The sequence below is a fragment of the Mustela nivalis genome (genome assembly GCF_964662115.1).
Source record: "Mustela nivalis genome assembly, chromosome: 3".
Classification (NCBI taxonomy): Eukaryota; Metazoa; Chordata; class Mammalia; order Carnivora; family Mustelidae; genus Mustela; species Mustela nivalis.
This window is the reverse complement of record NC_139022.1, coordinates 4,845,272-4,870,227: the sequence shown is the minus strand read 5'-3', so window position 1 is coordinate 4,870,227 and position 24,956 is coordinate 4,845,272. Positions and strand designations below refer to the sequence as shown.

The following is a 24,956-nucleotide window of genomic DNA, read 5'->3' as shown; positions in this document are numbered from 1 at the left end:
TTTCAGCTATGGGAAGAAAGGCCTCATTCAGGACTCCTGCTCCCTGGCCCCGGCCACTTGCTGTCCCCTCCCGCCCAGGCAGAGGCTGAGCCCCCTGCCCATACCTCAGTGTTGGAGCTTGGAAGGGGACCTTGGTTTCCCCAGTGTGCTTCCCCTGGGGGCCCGCCAGGCCTACCGTGCTGTTCTCCCCATAGCTAACCTGCAGAGCTCAGTGCCCAGCCACGGAGCCGCACCTGCAGCCTGACGGATCTGACAATGGCCTGTGCCCCTTGCCTCTTCTTACTGGGGGCCGTGGGGCCAGAGGGCAGGTGCCAAGACCCTTCTGCTTGAGCACCAGGATTGGACAGATCATCCCACTTCCTCTGGCAGGCAGCCTGGGTCCCTGGGGCTCTGAGGGGTGGAGGAAAACCAAGGAGGCAGGGAGGCAAGCTCCCAGCCAAGGGGCCCCAGGGGTCCAGCAAGGTATGTCACAGCAGTGGGGGTCACACAAAGTGGGCTCAAAGGAAGACCGAGGCCTACAGAGGGGCGAGGCGCTGGGGACCAACTCTCTGAGGGAGGGCCTGTTATGCCTGGAAGTCCCCAGACGCACCAGGCGTCTGGACAAATGGACAGGCCATGTCAGAGAGCCAACCCTGGGAGAGAAGGCACCAGGCCCTGGGGCAAGGGAGGGAGCGCTGGGGTCATGGCCTGTGGGTCCCCTCCCCCCAGGGCAGGGAAAGGACAGCTGAGGCAGGGGCCCAGTGTGTGCAGAGACAGGCCTGTTCCCCAGCAGGCCAAGAGCTCTCCTCACTGCCCTCCAAAGGACATGGCCTTGAGCTGAGGAGGGAACAGTGGCCCCACAGACAGAAGGATGCTCTATCTGGCCCTAGCCTGGCAGATAGCACACTCTATCCCCCACCAGTGCAGGCCCAGGTCCTGCATCCCATCCACCGCCCCCCCCCCCCAAGCCACCAAGTTCACACCCATCTTACCCACAGGATGTAACCTTATTTGGAAAGGCCAAGATGAAAGCATCCTGGAGAGTCTGCCCAGTCCTGCCTCTGGGGACAGGTGTCCAGCAAGGGACTGGAGAGGTAGAGCTGGAGGTGGGGGTTGGGTGGAGTGCCCAAGACCCCAGGGTTGCCTGGGGCTCCAGCCACTGGGAGAGGCAGGAAAGCCCTTTCCCTGGAGCCTGTGGACAGAGTGAGGCCCTGCCCACAGCTTGATGAGGGAAATTCTCTTTCGGGAAGCCCTCACTTGGGGCCTTTTGCCCCTGGACATGAACACAGAGGCTCCAGGGACACGTGGGGCCTTGTCTGACCCGCTAGACAGCCTGCAGGCTGTGCTGGGACCAGAGGCTGACCTGGAAGCAGCCTGGCACAAAGGGGCCCCAGGGGCCTGTCTCCTGATCCATGGGACCTCTGAGAGGAGCCTCTCATAGGGGAGGAGCAGCCTCTTCACTGTGTGACCAGGGAGAGAGCACCACCCCACCTCTGTAGTGGGCTGGGTGGTACTTGGTCTGCAGGGACTTCCTGCTCCCAAAGCCTGCCCCTCCTCCCTCACACACTCCTTCCTCAGGCCCTCCTCCAAAAGCTCTCCTCCCTCAGGCCATTCAGAACCCCTCTGAAGGCAACAGACTCAGAAGGGGCTATAATTTAAAATACATTTATTTAGTGTCCATTTTGTTTCTGTTCTGTTACACAAAGCTGTTAAATAAATACATTCTCCAAGTCACTCGAGTACACACCTACTCGCTATACAGATGAGGTAGAGAAATAGATAGGCTCGCACGAGACTCCGCACAGAGATGACGGTTCTCGCGTGTGAATGCCCCTCTTCCCCCCAGCCCCGCGTGGACCTGGCTGAACCTGCCGGGAGTCCTCGCGTGCGTGTGTGTGTGTGTGTGTGTGTGTGTGCGCACGCGCGTGCACGCACGTGGCTAGCAGGGAGCAGGTGGCCGGGACCCACCTGGCCCTCATCAAGGCTCCTCCCTGTTCCCCTTCCTGGGAGGCTGAGCCCAGGGGGCCCCGTGCCCTGCCACAGAGCACAGATTTTTCTAGAGGCTCTCCCTGCATGGAAGGGAAGCAGGCCAGTGAGAGGCTCTGCCAGGAGGAGTTGCTTCTTTGCTTAGCAAGATATTCTGATATATATTTATATATAAACACACCAGCCAGCAGACGTTTCCAGTCTGCCTTGTTTCAAAAAATACTTTCCTTTATATTTATGACATGGAGCTAAATGTGGTGTCTGGTTACAATGAGGTCTTTCCTCTGACGCGCTGCCTTTGAAGACCCAGCAGCAACTGAGCTGCAGTCTTGTCCTGGGGCTGTGGCTGGACCCATCTGCTCCGGCCCTGCCCACCCTGTCAGTACCTAGTTATTCACGGGTGTTCTTGGAACCACAGAATAGACTTTCCTATTTACACTATAAAAGAGGGACCAAGAGACCCACATTGACATAAATAGGTTTTCTTTGAAAAACACAGTCCCCAGGATTCCTGGAGCCCATGGGACCCCAAGGAACCCCCTCACTCAGTAGTTCCTGTGTCTGCACTGCCACCCAGCTCTGGGCCCCTCCCGGAGCACAGCCACAGAGCCCCGAGGGACAGGCCTGGAGCCAGAGAACCCAGGAGCCTCAGCTGCTGCTCACACCAGTTTGGAAAGGACAGCCTCAGGCGGAGGAAGGACCCTGGGTGGAGGCCATGCCCCAGCTGAGCACTGACCGTGCCCACACACACGGGGACACCTGCTCACCCACACGCAGGCACACACAACCGCAAATCCACACGTTTGCGCACATACAACACACTCGCACATGCGCATGCACACACACATGCACATGTACACACAACCGCAAACCTACATGTTCGCACACACACACCACACTCACCCACGTGCAGGCACACACAGCCACACGCATCACACGCGCACAAGTTCACACACAACACTCTTACCCATACGCATATACACACAACTGCAAATGTACACATTTGCACACAAAACACACACACATGTATGCACAATTACACATGTACATGTTCACACACACCATGCTCACCCATGCACATGCACACACAACCACAAATCCACATGTTCATGCACACAAAACACACTCTCACACACACGCATGCAAACACAACCACACGTGCACACAATCACACACAACACACTCATCCACATGCATGCACACACAACCAGAAATCCACACGTTCATGCACCACAACACGCTCACACACACACATGCACACACATGCACACGTTCACACACACAACACACTCACACATGCATGCACACACAAGTACACATGCACACATTCACACACGCAACATGCTCACCCACACATGCACAATCACACATGCACACGTTCACACGCACAACACACTCATCCACGCACATCCGCAGACACAACCATAGTGCACACATTTGCACATACACAACATGCTCACACATGTGCATGCACAACCACGTACACACCACACATGCACACTTCAAACACACAGGTTCACACACGTGCATGCAGACACAACCATACATATCACACGTGCACATGTTCACACACACATGCACATACAATGATACACACACACATTTACATACAACACTCACTCCCACATACATGGACACACACCACACATATACCATGCATGCACATCTTCATGTACACACACAACACACTCTCACCAATGCATGAACACACAGCCACACATGAACCACACACATGTTCACACACCCTCACAAATGCACACACAACCACACACACCACACATGCACACATTGCACACACACACGCTCACCCATGTGCATGCACACACAACCACATATGCATCATATGCGCAAATGTTCACACACACAACACACATGCATGCACACACAGCACATATGTACCACAGATGCACGTGTTCAGAAACACACATGCCTACACACATGCATGTAGCACACAGCACATATGCACCCATGTGCTCACAGGCACACTCGTGTGTCACACACGTGCACACAACACACAGAGACATGCAGGTGCCTTCATGCACATGTACACTTCACATGCACGTGCGCATTCATGCACATATATACACTCATGCCCACATGCACACACACTCAAACCAAACCAGATCAGTGTAGTCCATCTGTTTTCCTTCCCTGCAAAGACAATAGCATGGCCAAGGAGAACAGCCTGCGGCTTGCCAAATCTTAGCCCCAGATTGTCACCATCCACTGCCTTCTCCTGCAGTAACACAAAGCAAGCTATGAAAGGACCCCTCCCAGGGGCTATCCTTTCCCCTCTGCCATGCCCACCTCTGAAGGGAGGGCAGGCCATCCTTGGCCACCCGTGGCCTCCAAACCTACATAGGAAGGCCTGGAGTGCAGGGCTGAATGCCCGAAGTCGCCCAGAGCAGGGTCCGCCCAACTCCCAGGACAGTCTCACCGCGGGCAGCAAGCCTGGCTACTGACATCTGGCTCCCAGAAGCCCTGAAGGCAGTGACCAGACACAACCTGCTTTACTACTTGAAAAACAACAACAGCAACATCCTTCTTGATTTAGTGGTTTCAAACAACAAAGCAGATCAGGCAAAGAGGTTAGCAGGAGACACCAGGGGAAGGGAGGAAAGGGGCCTTCCAGACCGGGCTCCGCCAGGAGTAGGGGGAGCCGCAGCCTGAGACAGGGCAGGGATGGACAAGTAATAATTATATATTAGTTAAATAAAAATAATTTAAAAGTCACCGCTATCACTCCCGAGAGAAGCGCTCCATGTCAGAGGGGACCGGAGGGAACCTCCCCACCCCCGTATACGTGGGTGGCTGGGCTGTCTCTCTCCTAGTGGTTTGACTCTCTAAGCCAGTGGTGGAGCAGGACAGCCCACAGGCAGCCGCACAGGGACCCTGTGTGGTCACAAAGGTGCACCTGATGCTCCTTCGAGGGAGCCCAGAGCAGGGAGGGTCATTGCTCTGCAGTAACTGGCCTCTTAGGGATGGACAGAGTTTGGAAAGCATTGTACAATGCTCTCAGGTCAGGGGGTGGGGGTGGACAAAGGGGATGCAGGGGCCAGACCAGGGCCACTCCCCACGTCTGGGACTCTGGAGGGGGGACAAAGGGCAAAGACAGCCAAGTCAGCCAATGTCTGGGCTCCTGCCACCATGTGCCAAGTGCGCTGAGGGCCGCAGCCCATGGGCTCTGCCCCTGCAGTTGCAGACCCCTCACCCGGTACGCACAACCTCCACCCTGCAGCAGCTGGGCCAGGCCAGACCGGGGCCTCAGCCCCTGCAGATGTAGACACCTCCGCGCTGCACGCACAGCCTCTACCCTACAGCAGCCGGGCTGGGTCTGACCGGGGGCTCAGCCCCTGCAAGTGCAGACACCCAATGCTGCACGCACAGCCTCTACCCTGCACCAGTCAGGCCGGGCCGGACCGGGAGCTCAGCCCTTGCAGGTGTAGACCTCCTCACGCTGTGTGCACTGTCTACACTCCACGTAGCAGCACCAGCGAACCTGGCACTGGCAGGGCCGTGTCACCACCCGACTCTGTGTGTTGTGGCCACGCCCACAGCAGATGCTCTCACAGTTCTTCTCCCGGTGGCACCTGCGACCGGCGGTCCCCGGAGAGAAACGGCTGGCCAGGCAGAAGCTGGGCGAGTCATCCAGGTGCACGAGCTCTGGTGTGCGGGGCAGTGGGTCGCCGCCGCCTGTCCCTGCCGCCCGGCCCCGAGGTGGAGAGATGGCGCCGGCTTCGCCTGTGGCCTCGTTGGTGGTGCTGCCCACCTTGAGTGCCGTCTCGTACTTGTGTTTTAGGCGTTTGCCCACTTCGTGGAAGGGCGCCAGCTGCCGCCAGCATGTCCGCACGGTGCAGGAGCCCGATACTCCGTGGCACTTGCATGTGGTCTCCACCCCGGCCTTGATTACCTGGGGGTTGGGGAAGGGAGCTGGGCATGAGGGCCACACTGTGAAGCCGGGAACAGCCCATGCAGATGACCGGCTCTCCTAGACCCAACCCCACCTAGGGGATCACCAGGCTACCCAGCTCATGTGTCTGTCTGTCCCCCTCTCCTCCAAGCCACAGGTGGCCCAGGGCAGAAGTCCTCCATCCTGTACTGTGACCTCCAGAGTGGAGGCCTCCTGTGCAGACAGTCCCTCCCTGCATCCAGGGCTGCCCTCTGCAGGGGCTGAGCACGCCACCCCTGTCGCCCTGCTAGCAACACCTCCCCAGAACTTCCCAGTCTGGTGTCAGCAGCCTGCTTCCTGCAGAAGGGAGGACACATGAGTTAGCTTGTCCACCTGGTAGAACTGGCCACTAGATCCTCTGGGTTGGCCCAGAGAGGAGGAGCAGCACCCCTACCTCCACAGGTGCACGCGCACGTGCGCGCACACATACACACACGCATGCACGGCTGCCTGGAGGGGCCTCCTGCCTGACCACCCACACTGGGGTCTCTGGCAGCAGAGAGGGGAGACCCTCCCCAGTGGGGCCTATCCTGAGACAGGCCAGAGCTCCCACGCTACCCCCAGGGAGGGCCGGCGGCGGGCTTGAGGGGGATTAGGAACGTAGCTGCCCTCTGGCCAGGCAATACAAGAGTCACATTTAATGACACTTTGCTGAGAAACCCGGACAAATTTAATTAAAACGCTGCTTACCCAGGCCCCGCAGAGCTAATGGAGCACTTTCCATATCCTGACTTTTCATTAATAGTTTACAAAGGAGAGAACTCCAAAGAAAAGAAGTAGCCTTGCCTTGGGGATTTAATCTGCTCCCACCCCTCTCCGGAGGGCAGAAGGAGGAACAAGGGCTCCGAAGAAAAAGGGGGAAATTGATTCTTTAATGAGCGCAGGACTCAGACCTCTGGTTTCTCAATAAAGAGAGGCTCAGACCCGGGCTGGCTCTAATTACCTCCCCCCTCCCAGGCTAGGGCTTCACATCCCAGGGGCTGCCTGGTGAGCACCTGGAGCCTCAAGGCCGGGCTGTACGGGACTACGGGGATGGGCATTCTGTCCCCAGGCCTCCTCTGCTGCTGTGGGCCCCTAGGGGCTGAGGAGCTATAGGGAGGGCAGAGGATCAAGGGGAGCCAGGCACCCCCAGACCCAGCCTGCTGGCTGGCCGCTGGCTGCCCGCAGCCCCCAGAAGGGCCCAACCCCCATCCCACGAAAGAACGCAGCTGCAGCTAGTCATCCCTGTAAGACCAGGAGCCTCCTGGGCAGGAACACTTGGAGAGCCCCCGAGGCAGAGGCCACAGTCCCGCGCCCCACATCCCCCTCCATACCCCTCCGCGCCCCACCCCTCTTGCCTTCACACCCACGAGGTTGTTGTGGAAGTCCACACGGGCTCTCAGATCTTTGCTCGACCGCCGGCCCAGGAACTCCTTGACGAACTTGCTGCTGTACTTGAGGTTGTCCCCACAGCCCCCCCACTGCCAGGCCTCACGGTTCTCTAGGTCTGGGGCCTCGTCACAGGTGCAGCGCTCCATGCGGCCGGCACTGCATGCCTTCGCCAGGGCGTGTGTCAGGCCCGCCGAGGAGATGGCGTACAGGAAGGCGGTCTCCTTGAAACCTGGGAGGTGGGTGGGGACGCAAGGACCTTAGGGCCTGTGAGGCCATGGAAGCACCCCCACCTGACCCAGGTGTGGCCAAACCGCGGCAGGTCAGCTGGAGCCCTGAACCCTGAGCACAAGCAGCATGCACGGAAAGGGTCCTCGCTGGCGTTCACCTTGGCTGGGGGCGTACCTGCCTGGACTGCCTTGCACACCTGCAGGGAGGAGGCACTCCGTGTGCCTGGGCCCAGAGTGGGGTGCAGGAGAGAGGATTCAAAGCACACAGAGATCTAGGCTCTACTCAGGGACCAGCGACCTCATCTTTCTGGGTCTCCCACCCACCAGACTGGCTGCGGGCCTTGGAGGGCCCCATCCTGCCTGCCCTGGGCCTCAGGTCCCCAGTTTTTAAATGAGGCTGTTGAGAAGCTCTAATCAGAATCCCAAGGACACAGGAGAAAGAAGGCTCCATCCTCAGGGCAGCAGCTGGACCTCTGCCCCTCCTGCCCAGCCGCTGGGCGTCAGTCACCACCAAGTGGCAAGAGCCATCAAAGCTGCCAAAACTGCGCAAAGGTTTCCTGCTGCCAGCAACTGGTCCCCCAGGAGGAGCTTGGCTGGAGGCGGGGTAGGAACTGGGCAGGGTAGGGTTAGGGGTTGGCCAGGAGGGAGGGGCAAGCCAGGTGAAGAAGACTAGAGGGGGCAGTTTGGGGAAGGGGCAGGGCCAGGAGGGAGGGGCGGGGCAGGAGACAGACTAGGCACATCTGGAAGCAGGGAGGAGCAGGACAGAGGAGCCAGACGGGAGGAGCAGGACAGGAAGAGGTCCTAGCGGCAGGTACATGGGGTCAGGAGGAGGGAGGGATGGGTCAGGATGGAAGGGCGAATCAAGTGGAGGAGCAGCCGCGAGGGAGCGAGGCAGGAGGACAGTCAAGCCCTGCCACGTCTTCACTGCATCCCCAGGTCCCCTGGGGCCAGCCAGAGGCACAGAGGCTCCAGGGACATCCTGCTATGGAGCGCCTTTCGCGCACTCACCCCGCTTGAGCAGGCTGGCCCGGTAGCGGCCCTCCAACGTGCAGTTCCAGCGCTCGAACCGGAACTGGTACTGGCACTCCAGCGCACTCATGCTGACCGCCTCCACCAGCGTCTCGGCCACGCCTGGGTCTCTGCGGCACATGCGCCTCTGCTTGCGCTCCAGCTTCAGTCGGTCACACGCCTTGTAGTGTGCCTGGGCGGCAGCCTCAGGCTCCAGGGTCAGTGGGAGAATGGTCAGGGGCTCGCTGCCTGTCAGCCTGGGCACAGAGAAGCTAGGTTGAGGGCCGCCACGTGCACACACACACACACACACACACATACATACACATGATGTGCTCCAAGGGCCAGGAGGGGTGCAGCAGCCCAGGCCGCAAGGGAACCACATCCAGCACACCCACCTGCTCTTCTGCTTGCTTACCCAATTGGACTGTGCACGCTCCAGGACCCCCACCCTTTGCTGACCCCAGATGGGAAGGCCCAGACCCATCACAGCCCTGAAGCCTCTTGGAGAGGGTCTCTGGCAGCCTGTTAAAATGCCCCTGCAGGTCCCAGTGGGGCTTTCTGGAACTCCTGGGCCACTGGGCACCTCCCAGGGGAACCCAGGCCATCTCCTGGTTCTCCTGCAGCTCCACCTCTCTCCTGTGAGCCAGTCACATGCTCTCAGGCTCCTCCAAGCCCTGTTTCTTGTGTTTCATGCAGGGATGGACTGGTCCTGACCTCCCGTCAGTGCTCTGACCCACAGATCTCAGTGGTCCCCCACAGGTGGCACCACATCTAGCTCTAGGCACACGCCTGCCCAGCCCCGGCCAGACCCTTAACCCTCAGGAAGAATGGGTGCCCAGCTAAACCCTCCCCCAACATGAGCATCACAGGAAGCAAGCCTCCCCATCCCAGCCAGCCAACCCGGAGCAGCCAGGGGTGCCAGGCATTCCCTGATACTTAACCCCACACCGTGCCCCATCCCTCCTCTTGCTGCACCTCTAAAACCCCTCAGGGGCATGGTTGCCACTGGGCAGGCTCCCACAGGCTTTCTACAGCTCCCTCTAACCCCAGCCTGCAGCAGACCAGGGCCTGTGGCACACCACAGCAACAACCCTGCAGGCAAGGCTCCCTGAGGACTCCCGGCTTCCAAAGCTCTTCCATTCTGGGCTAGGCCTGGGGTTCGGAGTCAGGAGCAGGGAGGCAGGTGGGAGAGACACACACACCGTGAAGGGTAAAGCCACAAAGGCAGGTCTGAGGGCAGTGATAGACACAGAGGGAAAGACCGATGTCTCCCACCCTCTTCACACTCAGATGCAATGTGCACCCTGAGAAGACCCACCCCAGGCTTTGGCCCTGCTACCCAGGGGTGCTTGAGCCAATGTGGCACCAGTGAGCTCTGAGGGGTTAAGCAGAGAGCTGCAGGGGAGCGGGACTCCAGCTAGCCCTGGAGACTAGAGTGCTGGTGAGAAGAACCCAAGACGGGTTCCTACAGACCTTGCAGAACACATGGCTCGGAGGTCCAGCTGCTGCACCATGACCAGCATGGGTGTGGGCTGAAGGAAAAGCTCCAAAAGTCCCCAAGGCACAGGCAGGCCTCATGTGGGCAGCAAGGCCTTCGGGAAGAAGGTGTCTCTGAGCTCAGAGCTAGGACACTGGGCTGGAAAGCAGCTGGTAAGGGAGGAGGCAGTGACCTGCACCCCCAGTTCCTATCCCAGGTTTTGGGCTTCATGCCCAAGGGCACAGGGATGCAAGAGGGGTCCACATCAGGCAGCATGGTAAGGCTTCAGGCCCGCTGGAGCTCAGACAGCCACAAGGACAGGGACAGCTGCCGAGCTGGGCTAGAGGCAGGCAGGGGCTTGAGGACCTGCAACAGAGGCTGGAAGAGCCGCTCTCCCTACACAAAGGCAGCTAACATGGGCGAGACTCGTCCCCAGACAGGAATGTCAACAGCTGTGCCCAGATTGCTGCCGCTGCGCATCGGCAGTGCCCTAGCCTACAAGCTGCCCGTCCCCCAGACTAACTCTCCGAGGTTAGCCCAGCCCCAGGCTGGGAGCAAGACAGTCCTGCAAGGCCCCCTGGGGGCACCTGGGGCTGTGCTGGTTAAGGCAGGGTGGGTGTGGAAAAGTGGAGGGGGTGACCCTGTGCCCCAACTGCACCCAACTGCATGGCCCGTGTCCATACCCCATGCCCAGGGACAGCCTGAGTCCACACCGCAAACCTGGGGATAGCCCACGTCCACACCGCATGCCCAGGGACAGCCGGCATCCACACTGAGGCCGGCCTCTGCCCCAGGCCCCCCTCACTGCTGCGGTGTGCTCCACCGAGGGTAGCCCCGAGCTACAGTGGCAGAGGACAGAGCCACATGGAGGTGGTGGTTGTAAGCAGGCAGACGGTACACAGGGTACGGGGAATGGGGTGGCACCCAGGACCAAAACCCAAACAGGGACAGAAGCCTACAGGAGTGTGGGGGAAGGAAAGAGGTTCACAGAGCGCTCAGAGCAGGGCATGCTCTGTGAGGGAGGCTCCGGCAGTACACCTGACCTTCTCAAAGGGCAGGGGATTAAAGGAAATGCTGCAACTGGGATCCCAGACCTGGAGCCAACTTCCTTCCTGTGTGCGAGTGTGCATTTCCAAGGGGGGGTGCACCTGCCCATGGGGTACACACAGTGGCTTCCCGGAAGGGATTGCGAGCCTCCCCCCAACTCAGAAACACAACATCAAGCCAGGTGGGATTTTTCCCTCCTCATAGGAGTACAGATTGGGACTGCTATGCACACGGGAAAAGATATTCCCCCACGGCCAAAATTCTGGACTAAACGTCTCCAAAGCTCGCCTACCGATGCTCTTTCTGGAATTACATGCTACAGACAGATCTCTGTAACCCACAGAAACCGAGGTTGCTTCCACAGTGCCCACCACTGGCCATTACATGAGATCCCCAGAGGCGGGAGCCTAGGGCCTGGCGGAACAGATGGGCCCTCTGTTCCGTGGAGTCCTTGCAGGGGCCAGAAAGTCCCAGCCAGCTGCCCCGGGGGCTTGTGGGCACGGGTCAGCCCTGGACCCAGGAAGCCTGGGACAGAAGAAGTACCCTCCTGTTCCCAAGGCCTGTGAGCTTGTCACGGGTATGTGGGACCATGTGGCCTGTTCCAAACAGCAGCGCTTTGCATACAGCCCCTCGGCCCCACATGTCAGACTGTGGGGGTCATCGTCTGACTGTGGGCCCACATCTGGAGGCTGCACCTTCCAGAGGAGCAGAGCCTGGATAGGCCGCCCACAGACAACAGCCCCTCGGTGGGCGGGCAGCAGGACCCCCATCCCTGCCCCATCCAGCTGCCCTCGGCCAGTGCGGGGCCATTCCCAGGATGGCATCCCAAGCAGGTCTAAGAGGCAGCCCAGAGGCTTGGGACAGGTATTATCAAAAGACCGGGTGTTACACGTCACTCATGAATGGCTGAATGCTGCATTAAGGACTAATGATGTACTCCAGGGACTAGCTGGACAGAATGATAAAAAAGAGAAAAGATTAATAAATTTGGCTATATCAGAAGTAAAGAAAAACCAAAGACAGAGTGATGGAGGGGGAGCTGGCAGCAGGGCTGGTAACGCAGCCCTCCCTCCAGCACCTGCGAACCTTCCTACGAGCTCCGAGGACAGTGCTCTGATTCCTGCAGTGGCTGCACAGGCACAAACCTATCTGGACAGCATGGGGTTCCCCTCACAGCGTGTCCCCATAAACACAAGTTCCGTCCTGGACAACTTCCTTCTGCACGTGCCCCTTCTTCCACTGCACTTGGAAACCCGCGTCTGCTGAAGTGAAACAGCTGCCTTCTCCTCAACGACAGTATACCTGCACTCCGTCCACGTCCACGGGAGCCAGCATCCGCATTCCGGGTGGGGCAGCACCCAGGGGGCCCTGGCTCCACACTGCCCCGCAATGTCACCGCAGCCTCACAGCAGCTACTCTAGGCTTTGCCCTGGGCCGGTGGTTCACAACCTGCTGTGTGACTGGGGCCTGTCCTGAGGGCACAAGCTGGCTCTGCACTGGCTTACAGGTCCTGGCACCCACCAAGGCCCACACTGGCCGGGTGTCCCAGAGCCCGCCCAAGGCTCATGCTCCCTAGAGGTCAAGGCTCATACCCGCCACAGGTTTTCTGCAGAGCTAGAGTGAGTCTATGGCAGTCCCTCCTACCACTCTCCGGGTTCTTTGGGCAGATTCCGCACCTGTGGTCCACCCCATGTTGGTCAGTGCCAGATTCCAGGAGAGATGATGTGTCACCCCCAGAAGTGAGACCAGTCAGAGGCAGCTGGCCTTCGCACACGCGCTATGCCCGTGCCGTGATCACCGCTGACGGTCTTCAGATGCGCTGTGACCCGCCGTGTGGTCTTCTGAGACACAGAGCCGCTTTCATCCTCCTCTGTCCCAGGCCGTCCTGCTTGCCTTCCTGCCACAGTGAGGGCCTTGTGAGCCACAATGGAGAGTTCCAACAGCCGCCCAGGGCCCAGTGCCCTGTCCCTGGCCCTGCAGCGCCATTCAGTGAGCTTCTGGGCAGGCAGGCACCATGTGGGACAGAAACATGGGCGCCAGTCCTGGGAGCAGGGACCCTGCCCCCTCCCTCACCCCCACTGCCCAAACTCACATCTCTGCCTCCCAGACCCAGTCCAAGGGAGACAGGGACACCCTGCAGGTGGGTGAAGCACCAGAGGCCAGAGACAGGGAATGTGCCCTATTGTCATAGGACAGACCCACTCCCATCCCGCTTGAAGGATCACGTGCCATCACGTGGCATCACGTGGGTTCAAATGAGCGTGGCAGCGGGCATCCCTGTCTGACTTCTGGTCTTAAAAGGGAAGCTCTGGTCCACTCAACAACAAGCCTGAGGTTGGCTAGCTGTCTTCTGGGCCCCACAGCAGGTTAAAGGAGCCACCTCTGCTTTCTGTTCCCTATGAGCTTTCCAACATACAAGCCAATGTCGAAGGTCATTAGATGGGGTCCCTGCCTCTACTGGCACGGGATTTTTCTACCTTAATCTGCTAAAACAAGGAATTCCACTCCCTTGCCTTCCCGAGGCTGGACACTCACGTGCCTCAGCCGGGAGGGGCTTGGCCTTCCTCTGTGCAGCTAGCCATAACCCTAAGATGTCGTGTCTAGGCCTTCCGCATCTGTGTTTGCAATTTTCTCTTCCGTGCTCATCCTGCCAGGGGTCAGTGCCTCAGAGAGAATTAGTTTGTTAAACCTCCTAGAAGACTGGTCAGATCAGAATCACATCTTCTTAACTTCTTGGTAGAACTCGGCATGAAGCCTGACCTTTTCTGGAAAAGATCTCTCTTCTGATCCGATTACTCTTCTTTCTTTTCTTTTTCCTTCTTTTTTCCAAGCAGCTTTATTGAGATATAATTCCCACACCGTAAAATCACCCATTTAAGGTCTACAGTTCAGGGGTTTGCCGTATATTCTCAGATATGTACAAACATGGCCATGGCCGATTTTAGGGCATTTCATGGTCTCAAATTGACATGCACCCCTTTAGCTCCTGGTCCCAGCCCCTGGCCAGCACTAATCCACTTTGTCTCTGAGGTCTGCCTGCCCTGCACATTCTGCACCCAGGGAACCAGGCGGAGTGTGGTCTTCTGTGACAGCACCCTCACACCAAGAACACCCTGTTTTCGGAGAGCACCTGTCTGCTGAATGTGGGTGCCTCATTCCTTTGCACATCAGATGCTACCCCAGTGCGTGGGCACACTGTGACGCTCAGCCATGCTCCAGGCCTGCCCTGAAGTCATCCACACACCTCTGTGCAGGCGCGTCTGCAGCTCCCATGGGTGATCGCCCCATCCAGCTCGTCAGGTCTGCCCATGAGGGCACCCCTTCATCTCTAACGCAAGGGGGTTGTTTCCTCACTTCTGCGTCCTTCCTTCTGCTTTCTCTGGGTTTAGATCCCTGCTCTTTGCCTCAATCTGTGACCTACAGTTGCTGAGGGCTTCCAGGCTCCTCTACACTTCTCAAATATGCATTTCCTCAAATTCCTCAAATATACTCCTATGGCACTTGCCTCAAAATCAGATCACCGTGTGGAGCCCAGGTCACAGCCCAGGGTTCACCGTGCAGAGTCCAGGTCAGAGCTCAGGTCACTGTGCAGACCCGGGGTCAGAGCCCAGGGGTTATCATTGCAGAGCCCAGGTCACAGCCTGGGGGTTACCATGCAGAACCCGGGTCACAGCTCGGGTCACCATGTAGACCCAAGGTCAAAGCCCAGGTCACAGCCTAGTAGTCACCATGCAGAGCATGGGTCACAGCTCAGGTTGCCATGCAGACCTCAGGTCACCATGCAGAGCTCAGGTCACAGCCCAGGGGTCACCATACAGAGCCCGGGTCACAGCTCAGGTCACTGTGCAGAGTCTAGGTCACAGCACGGGCCACCATGCCAAGCTCAGGTCATTGTGCAGACCCTGTGGCACAGCACAGGGGTCACCAGGCAGAGGCCAGGTCATGGCTCAGGTGACCATGCAGACCCTGGGTCACGGGTCAGGGGTCCCTGTGCATTGTGTTGGTCACAGTCAGAGGTCATTGTGCAGAGCCCAGATCACAGCTCAGGTCACTATGCAGAGTCCTGGTCATGGGTCAGGTCACCGTGCAGACCCCAGGTCATGGTCAGGTTGCCATGCAAACCCTGGGGCACGGCTCAGGGGTCACTGTGCAGTGTTGGTCACAGTCAGAGGTCATCGTGCAGAGTCCAGGCGATGGCTCAGGTCACTGTGCAGATCCCAGGTCACAGTCAGGTTGCCGTGCAGAGCCTGGGTTATGGTCAAGTCATCGTGTAGAGCCCAAGTCACAGACCAGGTGGTTGTGCAGAGCCTGGGTCATTGTCAGGTCACAGTCAGATCTCCATGCAGACCCCAGGTCACAGTCAGGTCATCTTGCAGAGCCCAAGTCACAGCTCAGGTCACTGTGCAGAGCCCGGGTCATGGCTCAGGTCACCGTGCAGGTCACAGGTCATCTTGCAGAGCCCAAGTCACAGCTCAGGTCACTGTGCAGAGCCCGGGTCATGGCTCAGGTCACCGTGCAGACCCCAGGTCAGGGTCAGGTTGCCGTGCAGAGCCCGGGTCATGGTCAGGTCACCGTGTAGAGCCCAGGTCACAGACCAGGTCGTTGCGCAGAGCCTGGGTCACAGTCAGGTCACGGTGCAGAGCCCAGGTCATGGTCAGTTCACTGTGGAGACCCCGGTCACAGTCAGGTCACGTGCAGAGCCCAGGTCACAGACCAGGTGGCCATGCAGGGCCTGGATCATGGTGCATCTTTCTGCATCTTTTCTCTAGCTTTGCTCTCTGCCTTACAGTCCACTGAGTTGGTGTATTATGTCTCCATTTTCCTGCATTCTCTATGCTGATGTCTTGTCTGTGTCTCCTGGACCCAGTGATCAGACCTACGACCCTACTGCAACCCAGATGCACGCAGCCACACAGCTGGGGTGTGTCCTCCACTGTCTGCTGGGCCTGCCCACTTTGTTTCTGTTCCTCCTGTCCTGCCTCATGCTATCCCCTCTCTGCCCCGCAGTCTGAAGTTGCATGTTTCCGCATCCTCCATGGCTGCCTCACAGGATCGCGTCTGGGAGGCATCCCCTGCAGGTCCCCAGCCAGCCACTCTGTAGTCCGTGGCCAGACTGCCCGTCCTGAGAGATCATCTGTGTGTGTTTGCCCAGCCTCTGCTCTTACAGTGCTTCATTTCAGGCATCTCACCGGTCTGGTTCTGGATGTTCTGGTATGATTTCTGCGTTTTCTGCTCAGGGCTCCTCAGGGCCTCCCGAATCCCGTAGGTGCCACCGATCAATTCTGAGAATTGCAGAAAATGCTCAGCTTGGCCATTGTCAGATGGGAGCCCTGTCCATGCGTCCCCAAATCCGGCCTCTAGCCTCTGTGGAGGCGTGCAGGCACCCCACGGGCCACACTCAGGGTAACCCTCTGCTGCCCCATCTTCCAACCTCGCTCGAGCTCTTCAGCTATTTCTAATCTGCTTTCAAATGGACCGACAAGTCACTCATTGCCCGGAGTTCCACTCAGTTTATCCAAACCTGCTGGGTCAGTTTTGCAGTCTCTTACTCCTTGCAGAAATTGCAGGCTTATCTCAACTCCAGAAAGAACAGCACAGCAAGAACCTGCATTAGGCCTGTGACACTCAGCTCACAGGTGTGCGGCCGTTCCTGATGAGGCCCACAGGGGCATCTCCATGCATGCCCATCCACCCACAAACCCTGAATTAGGCTGGTCACTGAATGCAAGAGGCAGAAGAGAAGGCCCCCAAATTCATACCCTCTGGGAGTATGGAATGCACCCTGTTTGTGGGTGTCATTAAGGTAAGGATCCTGGGCACAGCTGCCCCAGACTAGGTTCTGTGACCTGCCCACAGCACCTCTGAGGAGACCCCACCCCGGTCTCCCCAGGAGTGAAAAGAACCCAGGCAGGAGAGGCACAGCCATGTCGAGGAGCCTGTGTCCCTCCGTGGGCCAGGCCGGAGACCGCCATGCACGGCGGCCTGGGGATGGAGATGTCCTTGTCCTCGGGCCCACATGGCCCAGGCCCCAGAGCTCTTGCGCCTTCCCGCTTTGCAGCAGGGACAGATTCCAGCAGCACTTCCTCCTGCCAACAGACCCAGCCACCCCAAGGGCCATCCTGCCCACAAAGCCAGCTCCCTGGGCTGGGCGGAGGGAGTAGAGGCCGGAGTTCCAGAAGCCACAGCACCCTGCCAAGGAAACCTCAGCCCCACCAGACAGCATTTAATTTCTGTGTGAATCTAATTCAAAACAAATTCCAGTGCAGAGAAACTGGTTGTGAGATTAACCCTCCATCCGCCTGAGTGCTGGCCGATCTCACCAAGCATGCAAGACGCGGGGCTGCGGACACCACCAGAGGCTGGGCCCTCCCTGTGGGCTCCACAGTCAGCGGGGGCCCAGACACGCCAAGGAGGAAGCAGGAGCCACGGGCCATGGCGAGCAAGGTGGGAGGGCGGCCCAGTGGCAACGACAGGCCAAGCAACCCTGTGTCTGTGACAGCTGTCACCTCCGTCAGCTGGGAGAGCCCGGGCCCAGACATTCCTGGGTACCCCCTCCCTGCTCCCTCATGGACGGGCTGTGTCCATGCGGCTATAGCAAACCTGCAGATTGAGTGTTTCTGGGGAGCTTCCGGCTCAGGCTGGGCCAGCTTGGGGGTCAGCCGGCGGACACAGGACTCAGCCACACCCAGCAAAATCCAATGCACAAGGCCTGATGTCTGCGAGTCCAACCCCAGGCCCCTGTTTGTGGGTGTCATTAAGGTAAGGATCCTGGGCACAACCCCCAGACCCCAGGTCCAGCAAACCCCTGGGACCCCAGACCCAGCAAACCTCCTGGGATCCCAGGCCCTGGAGGCTGCTGGCCAATAGGCCTCTTTCTGGAGCAGGGAGTGGGATGCCGTGGGTACCCAGGGGGGCTGAATGGGACCCCAAATTCACGGACAGTGAGGGGAGAAGACGGGGAGCTGTGGCCTCACAAAGGAACAGGAGCAGTGGACTGCATGGTCCCAGGCCTCACCGACAGCACAGGTCCCCGCGAGTTGTCACGGGGAGGGACAGGCAAGACGTGGGGCAGGCGGAAACTGGAGAAGCCGCCAGGAGCGTCACCCCATGACCACCTCCCGCACACCCAGCTTGGACAGGGATGCCAGGACAGACACTGGGACAGCCCAGACGGACATCCCGCCCCAGGGTGGCCTGGGGCAGCTGCAGCAACTCTGTCTGTCCAGGAGGAAGCTGGCTCTGACGTGCTCTGATCTGGGAGCCCCCGACGGCCTCTCGTCCTGGGCCAGACCACTTCCCTGGCTGCGTCTACCTCAGGTATCGCTAAGAAAAACAAATGCAGCTTGAGGCTTGCCGTTTTCCATTCCCTCGTCCGGCTGCTGGTCCCGAGGAGCCGGGCCTGCCAGCTGGGCGGCCGGGTTTCCTCCTGCGGCCAGGGGCGCCAGGCCAGCCAGGAACCTCGCTGGGAGGGGCAGGGGAGGACGGTGGGCTGGGCCCATGGGTCACGGAGCTGGGCGGTCAGCACGCCACCCAGGTTGGCGCTGCCATCCCGGGGAGGCCCCTGCCCAGCCCACCTGGCCCCCCACCTAGCCCACCCTGGGGAGGCCCCTGCAGGAAGACACTGCTGTTCGCACCCAGCCGGGGCCACAGGCCCCCACCTCCTGCACCCATACCAGGGGTGCGCAAAGCCCTCCACCCATATCCCTGCCCTGGGAGCTTCACAGGGGTCCTCTACCCCTCAGCACATGCCCTCAAAACCCGTCTGACAGGCCAGACAGCAGGGTGGGGTGGGTGCAGCTGAGCAAGTAAGGGCCTGGGGTAGGGAGGGGGCTAGCCAGCAGACCCCACACAGGGCTCCCGAGTCCAGAGTGAGGGAGCAGAGGAACAACAGGATCCCCCATGGGCCTTAGGCACACCAACCCAGGGCAGCTTGGACGAGAGCTCTGGTCTCACTAGAGGTAGATGGCAGGTAGGCCACGGCTGGCTTTCTGGAGGAGGGGACAGCTGGGACCAACCCTCGACCAGGGGGGAGGCTGACAGCCCACCAGAGGCATGCGGCAACCATGGGTCCAGCCTTGCCCATGTACCAGACAACCTCCCAGAAACCCAGCCGTCCTGCTGAGCCAGGCAGGGCCCTACAAGGGCACCCGCACTGCCCACTGGGACAATGCACAAAGGGAGCCCATGCCCTCCAGGATTAAGTGGGCCTGGTGCTGGCCCTGCTGACAGGTGTCATGTTTCTGCGGCCAGGAAAATCAAACCAGACCCCTTATCGGCTCATCTCAGTCCCACGGGAGGAATCGCGTGCGTGCATTCTTTTCCAGGAGAAAAGTTACCCACACACTTCTCCTTTTGTCCTCTACATGGGGGGGTGGGGCCTGGGGGTAGTCAGCAAGCGGCGCCCTGGGCCAGGGCCACCCTGGGAGCCCAGACAGGGTCCTAACAGTGCTCTGGGCTCTGGAGTTGGGTCCCCACCACAGTGGCAAGGAAGGGGGTGAGATTAGGCCAGCTGTCCCCCTGTCCAGACAGCTGCCGGCTGTGGTAGGACATCTGCTCCCACAGCTGAGGGGGGCCAGGTGGCCGTGGCTTCCTCCTCACCTCAGGCTCTCCATGAAGCCTCGGGAGGCCTCCAGCCCAGGGGCCTGGTCTAGGCTGCAGCCAAGCACCTGCCCCTACTTGCTTCTGTGCTGGGGCGGGGGGGGGGGGTGGCGGCGGGGGACAGGGAGTAGGGACAGACTCTACCAAGCAGAGAGACGGGGCACATCTCCATCCTTGCCTACCTGCTCCCTCCACCCGCCTCCCCATGTCTGTCAGGGCCTGGGGTCCAGGGCTCTCCATGCTCTCCCTCCTCACCTCACATCCCCCCTTGCACCACTCCGAGGGCTCCCCACAGGGCCACTCTCCGCTGGCCACCCAGCTGCCCTGGATACTGCAGAGAAGTAGAAGGCCCTTGCCTGAACCTGCACTTCCCCTCAGCTCCTGGTGCAGGGCCACACTCCCCCAGACCCCCAGGAGCTCTCCACAGCGTCCCCAGTAAATGCTGGCCTGAGGCGTCACAGGGCTGCTCCCAGCAGCATGTGTGTGCTGAGGACAGCATCTGCCCAGACTGCTAAGGCTCCCACAGCTCACTGTTCCACCACCCACCAGGGGGTCCCCAGGGACACCTTCCCCTCTGCTGGTGCCTCCCTAGCCCCACCACAAGAGGCTGACCTCCCTCACTGGGGAGCCTGATCCCCCAGCCCCCCACAGGCCAACCATGCCCAGGCTGCCTCCTCCAGCCCTGGAGCCCCTCCTGCCTTCCCCTCCAGGGACCAGCGGGCTCCCCTCCTCTCCGGGCCACACAGGACGTGCAGCCAGGTCCCAGGCTTATATAGCAGGTGCCCCACACCCTGGCGCTGACCCCACATGCACAGCCAACCCCCATCAGACAGCAGTGCCTGAGGGCAGGGCCAGGGACGCCTCCTGTGCAAGTGCCTAGAGCCCCTGACCAGGCCTCCAGATTGGGCCCCAGCAAACAGACGGCCTCCTGCTCCACACAGTCATGCTGGGGCCCAAGTCAGAGGACGACGCACTAGGAAGGCTCACACGAGTTGCCTGTGCACGCAGCTCTGGGAGACACACTGCCAGCTGGCAGCTCAGCCTGTCCGCTGTCTGATAATAGATCCACATAAATAAAGAGCTCTTACAAATCAGCACAAAGACCCACAACCCAGCCAAAAGCTGGGCCCAGAAATGGAGCAGAGATTTCTGCAGAGAAGAGCTACAGATGAACAGTATGTCGCCAGTCAGCAGGGAAAGGCAAACCCATCAGGGAAGGGCACAGTGAGATGCCACCCCATGCCTGCAGAACGGCTAGAATAAAAAGCAAAACGAAACCCAAAGCCAGAGACAACGAGAGCTGGTGGCTTTGTAGAGAAACTGGACCGCTGCTGCAGGGCTGGTGGGCATGCATGACGGCAGCCAAATCGTGTCCTGGGTTCTTGCAAACAGAGACAGTCACCACGGGACCCAGAATTCCACCTCTCGGGATCACCACACAGGAAAGCGTGTCCACCGATGCTCATGGCAGCATGACAAGGGCCTAATGGTGGAATCCAGCCAGGCATCCATCAACAGAGGCCCGAAAAAAAGAGATGGTTCTGCGCCCACACAGTCGGACATCCACCCAGGCACAAAGGGAAAGGCACACAGGCGCTCGCTACGACTTGGATGGGTGCTGGCTGACATGAGCCAGCCACGAAGGCCACAGGCTGTAGAACTCCGCTTATGCACCATGTCCAGAACAGGCAAACCCACAGAGACAGAAAGTGGCTTAGCGGTTGCCGGGGGCAGGGTGGGGGCAGGATGTGAGGTTTCTGGGGTGATGGAACACTCTGGAATGAGATAGTGATGCTGGCCACACCCCTTGCAGAAGGACCAGAAACCACAGAACTGCATTCCCTAACAGGGTGCGCTGACGGGATAGGAGTTCTGTTTCAATCACAGACAGAACGGGGGCCTGGAGCACCAGAGCTGCCTTTCAGACTGGTTCTGAGTGCCCCCCGAACCCTGCGCACTGATGTCTGGCCTGGCTGGTGGGGGGGGGGGTCCCTCCGTGACCATGCCCACTGCAGCCTCCTCCAGACAGAGACCTCTTCCCCAAGCCAGCCCACAAAGTTTCCCATAGAAGGTGGGGTGCTGGGACCAATCCCAAGAAAGGGTCTCAGGGCTCATCATAGCCTTTCCTAGTTCTTGGGCGGTGACCGATGTTGGAAGACTGAGGCCTCCGCCCCCCATCCCCACCCACTGCCGGCAGTCCCTGGAGGCAAGTGTATTGGCTTGGGTGCCTCTGCTGGGGCTGGCTTGGCACACATGGGATCTCTAAGCAAAGGGCCCTGTGGGACCCACTCTGCTGGACCCAGTCCCTGGCTCCATGCTTGGGGGAGTTGCAGGGCGCCTCCCCCTGGGTTCAGGGACCCCCTTCCTGAGCATACATTCAGCCTCCACAGACACCCCTCCCTCCCTTGGCTGATTTTGCTCCCCTCTAATACCAGAGGCAGGGCCGGGTACAGGCCAAGCTTTCAGCCCACCCAGGCCCACAGGGCATGGGGAGGTGGGGGCCTGAGTCTGTTTCCCAAACTCGCCAGACCTCGGGCCAGCCCCTTGCTGCGGGGAGCCAGGCAACCCCTCCTTCCACGAGGGCATCAGGCCAAGCTGTCTAGGCCCCTGGAGAACCAGATGGAAACGCCACCTGCTAATCACACCACCAAGAAGCAGGGCCAGGCCCTGGAGGAAGAGGGAAGAGCCCCTTCCCCGTGGCCAGGAAGCGGCCTGGAGGGTCTTGCCTAGTGGCCAGAGGCGGAGAGGGCAACAGGAGTAGGGCAGCTTGAGTTGCAGCCTCTTTGAGGGGGCAGGGAGGGCTCCCGCCGCCCACGTGACACCACTCCCGCCCCCCAGCCCAGGCCAGCCTCTCTCAGTTTCTGGGTTGTAACAGGAGCTGCTCAGCCTGCTGGGGAGCCTCCGTGCCAGGCAGAGCTTTCGGAGAGGGGGAAGGGAGAAGGAGGGCCTGACTCCCAGGTCCCAGCTCCTTCCTCCTGCTCCTTCTGCACTCCAGGTTGGGAGGGAAGCCCCCAGTCCCAGCCCTGCCCTGCCCGTCCCACCTTGGGCCATCTCCTTCGCCCAGCCGTCCAGCTCCTGCCACTTTGCTAGGTCAGGAGGAAGGGCCTCAGACCAGAAGGGCTGGACCTCCACACACAGACCAGTTCCGAGCACATCTTGCCCCCTCCTCTATTTCTGGGTCTGGTTCCACCTTGGGGATCCCCTCCCAAGGCGTTTGCTGGGTAAGGACCCCTCCAGCACCGGGTTCCTGCCCTTCTCCTCCCGGCCAGCTGGCACCAGGCCTGCCCCTGCTCCAGAACCTCTGTCCATCACACGGATCCCAGCTCCCCTGCCTGGTGCCAGCAGTGGACTGGTCCCTGGGGCAGCAGGTCCGCCTCCTGTGCTCTGCACAGGACAGCCTTTGGGGCCAAAGTGCTGGGCCAGAGAGCTGGCCAGAGGGGTCCCAGGGGCACCAAGCCCTCCCTGCATTCCCCTGCATGCCCACTAGTTGCAGGGCAGACCTCAACGACTTCTCCAGAGGGGCAAAGCCCCTCTGCTGCCGGAGGTGAGGGTGGGGGGTGGGGTGTTGGGAGCCAAGGAGCCAGGACCCACGACCCCTACCTCCCCTCTGTGGGCTGGCAGCAGGAAGACCCACAGAGCAGACAAGCCAGGGTGTGTCTGAGGCCTGGTGAGCAGACCCGAGGCTGGGCCGGCAGAGCAGGAAGGCACAGCTGGCTGACAGGCTGCCGTGACTCACCGTGGACCTGCGGCCAGACGGCCACCCTCTGACCCTCCCTCTGCCCGCGAGGGCGAGGCGAAGCCTGCACAGATGGCGTGCAGAGGCGTGCCAGCCTCTGCACAGCCCAGGCCCCAGGCAGGGCTGGGCCCACAGCCGGAGCCAGGAGAGGGCAGCGGGGTGGGGTCTCCAGGGGAAGGAGACACGGAGCTGACCCTGGAAGACGACCCAGGAGAAAGGAACAGAAGGAGAAAGGGGGGGAAAGAAAAACACAAAGGGAAAGTTTCCCATGAAAATATTTTATTTTCTTTGAGAACAGGATACACCTGCAGGGCTCCTCGCCCAGTGGCCTCTCCCCGCCCTGGCGGTGGCATATTTCTGGACCGACGGGGCCCTCTGCCGGCCAGCCGCTGCGCGACGGCGCCGGGGCCAGGGGCGAGGGAACAGGTGACGGGCAAAGGGCCGCGGCCGGGAGCGGTACCAGGAAGCCCAGGGCAGGGACCCGGGCTCGGGGCTGGGCCTCGGCTCCCGGGGCGGCGCCTGGGCGGCGGGAGCGGAGGCTGAGGGGCCTAGAGGGCTGTCCGCGCCGGGCCAGCCCCGACTTCGGGGTGCCCATCTGCGTGACACAGTCAGAGAGGGTCCCCCAAGGGCTCTGGGCTGGACATCCCAAATCTAGGAGACAGGGACGAGGAAGGCCAGAAAAGAACGGCGGGAAGCGACGCGCCGAAACCACGCAAACTGCTACTACGGAGAGCGGAGAGCGCGCGGGGCAGCGACCCCTGAGACCGCGGGGGACCGCATTCACAGCCCCCGCCAGGCCCTGCGCTCTAGGCCGGGTCCCGCAGAAGCGCTCCCGCGGGCCGGGGCCAGAGCGGGCATAAGAAGCAAAGCGCAAGAAAAATAAATTCCTCCAGCTTGGTTCCCCCCCCCCCTTTGGGGCTCAGTGCAAGGAACATCTGGATTTTGTACGTATTTTTTTGTTGTTGTTAAATTAACTTCTCGAGGAGAGAAAGGAGGGGTAAGCTGCAAGGGTGGGTAGGGGCGGGGGGAGGCTTCAGCCGTTCCCCCAGAACTCGGCGGCCTAACAGAGCTCCCGGACCAGACTTGGTCCCCGAGCTCCACGGAGCTCCGCTCACGGGCGCGTCACGGCGAAGAGGACTCCGGGGTCACGGAGGACCACGACCCTGTGCCAGCCCGTCAGGGCCGCCGGCCCCTCTCCCCACGCAGCGCCGCGAGGACACTGACCCGTGGACGGAGCGCCGCGCATGCCGCCAACAGCGCCCGGCACCCCGCGGCCCGCGCACCTGGGCCGCCCACCCCGCGTCCCATCTCCGAGCCGCCCGCCCGCCAGCCCGCCCGCCGGGCCGCCGAGGCACCTACCCGAAGTAGGCGGCCGAGGGGCGCAGCGCGGCGAGCAGCAGCGTCAGCGCGAAGGCCGCGGCCAGCCAGCGCGCCAGCAGGGGCCCATCCAGCATCTTGCCGCGCCTCGGCGGCTGACCATCGCGCTCCCGGCCCCGCGCAGGGTGCCCCGCAGCCGCCGCCCTCTTATAGCGCCCGGAGCCCCGGGCCGGGGGCGGGGCGCCGGCCAGCTGGGCC

At 60.5% G+C, this 24,956-nt stretch overlaps 1 protein-coding gene across 3 annotated transcripts; it reads right to left on the bottom strand.

Annotated features, from left to right (window-relative positions):
• Window positions 1-1,628: 1,628 nt before the first annotated feature.
• WNT9A (Wnt family member 9A) lies at window positions 1,629-24,956 on the bottom strand. Of its 3 annotated transcripts, XM_082724057.1 has the most exons (5): window positions 24,741-24,952; window positions 12,724-12,944; window positions 8,521-8,777; window positions 7,252-7,514; window positions 1,629-5,875 (listed from the first exon to the last, which is right to left on the bottom strand). In XM_082724057.1, the coding sequence occupies exons 3-5, from the start codon at window positions 8,660-8,662 to the stop codon at window positions 5,393-5,395; spliced, it is 888 nt and encodes a 295-aa protein (XP_082580183.1). In that variant the 5' UTR covers window positions 8,663-8,777; window positions 12,724-12,944; window positions 24,741-24,952; the 3' UTR covers window positions 1,629-5,392. The 3 variants fall into 3 exon arrangements, with proteins under 3 accessions (XP_082580183.1, XP_082580182.1, XP_082580181.1); XM_082724056.1 differs by lacking the exon at window positions 12,724-12,944 and having other exon boundaries at window positions 7,264-7,514; window positions 24,741-24,956; XM_082724055.1 differs by lacking the exon at window positions 12,724-12,944 and having other exon boundaries at window positions 24,741-24,954.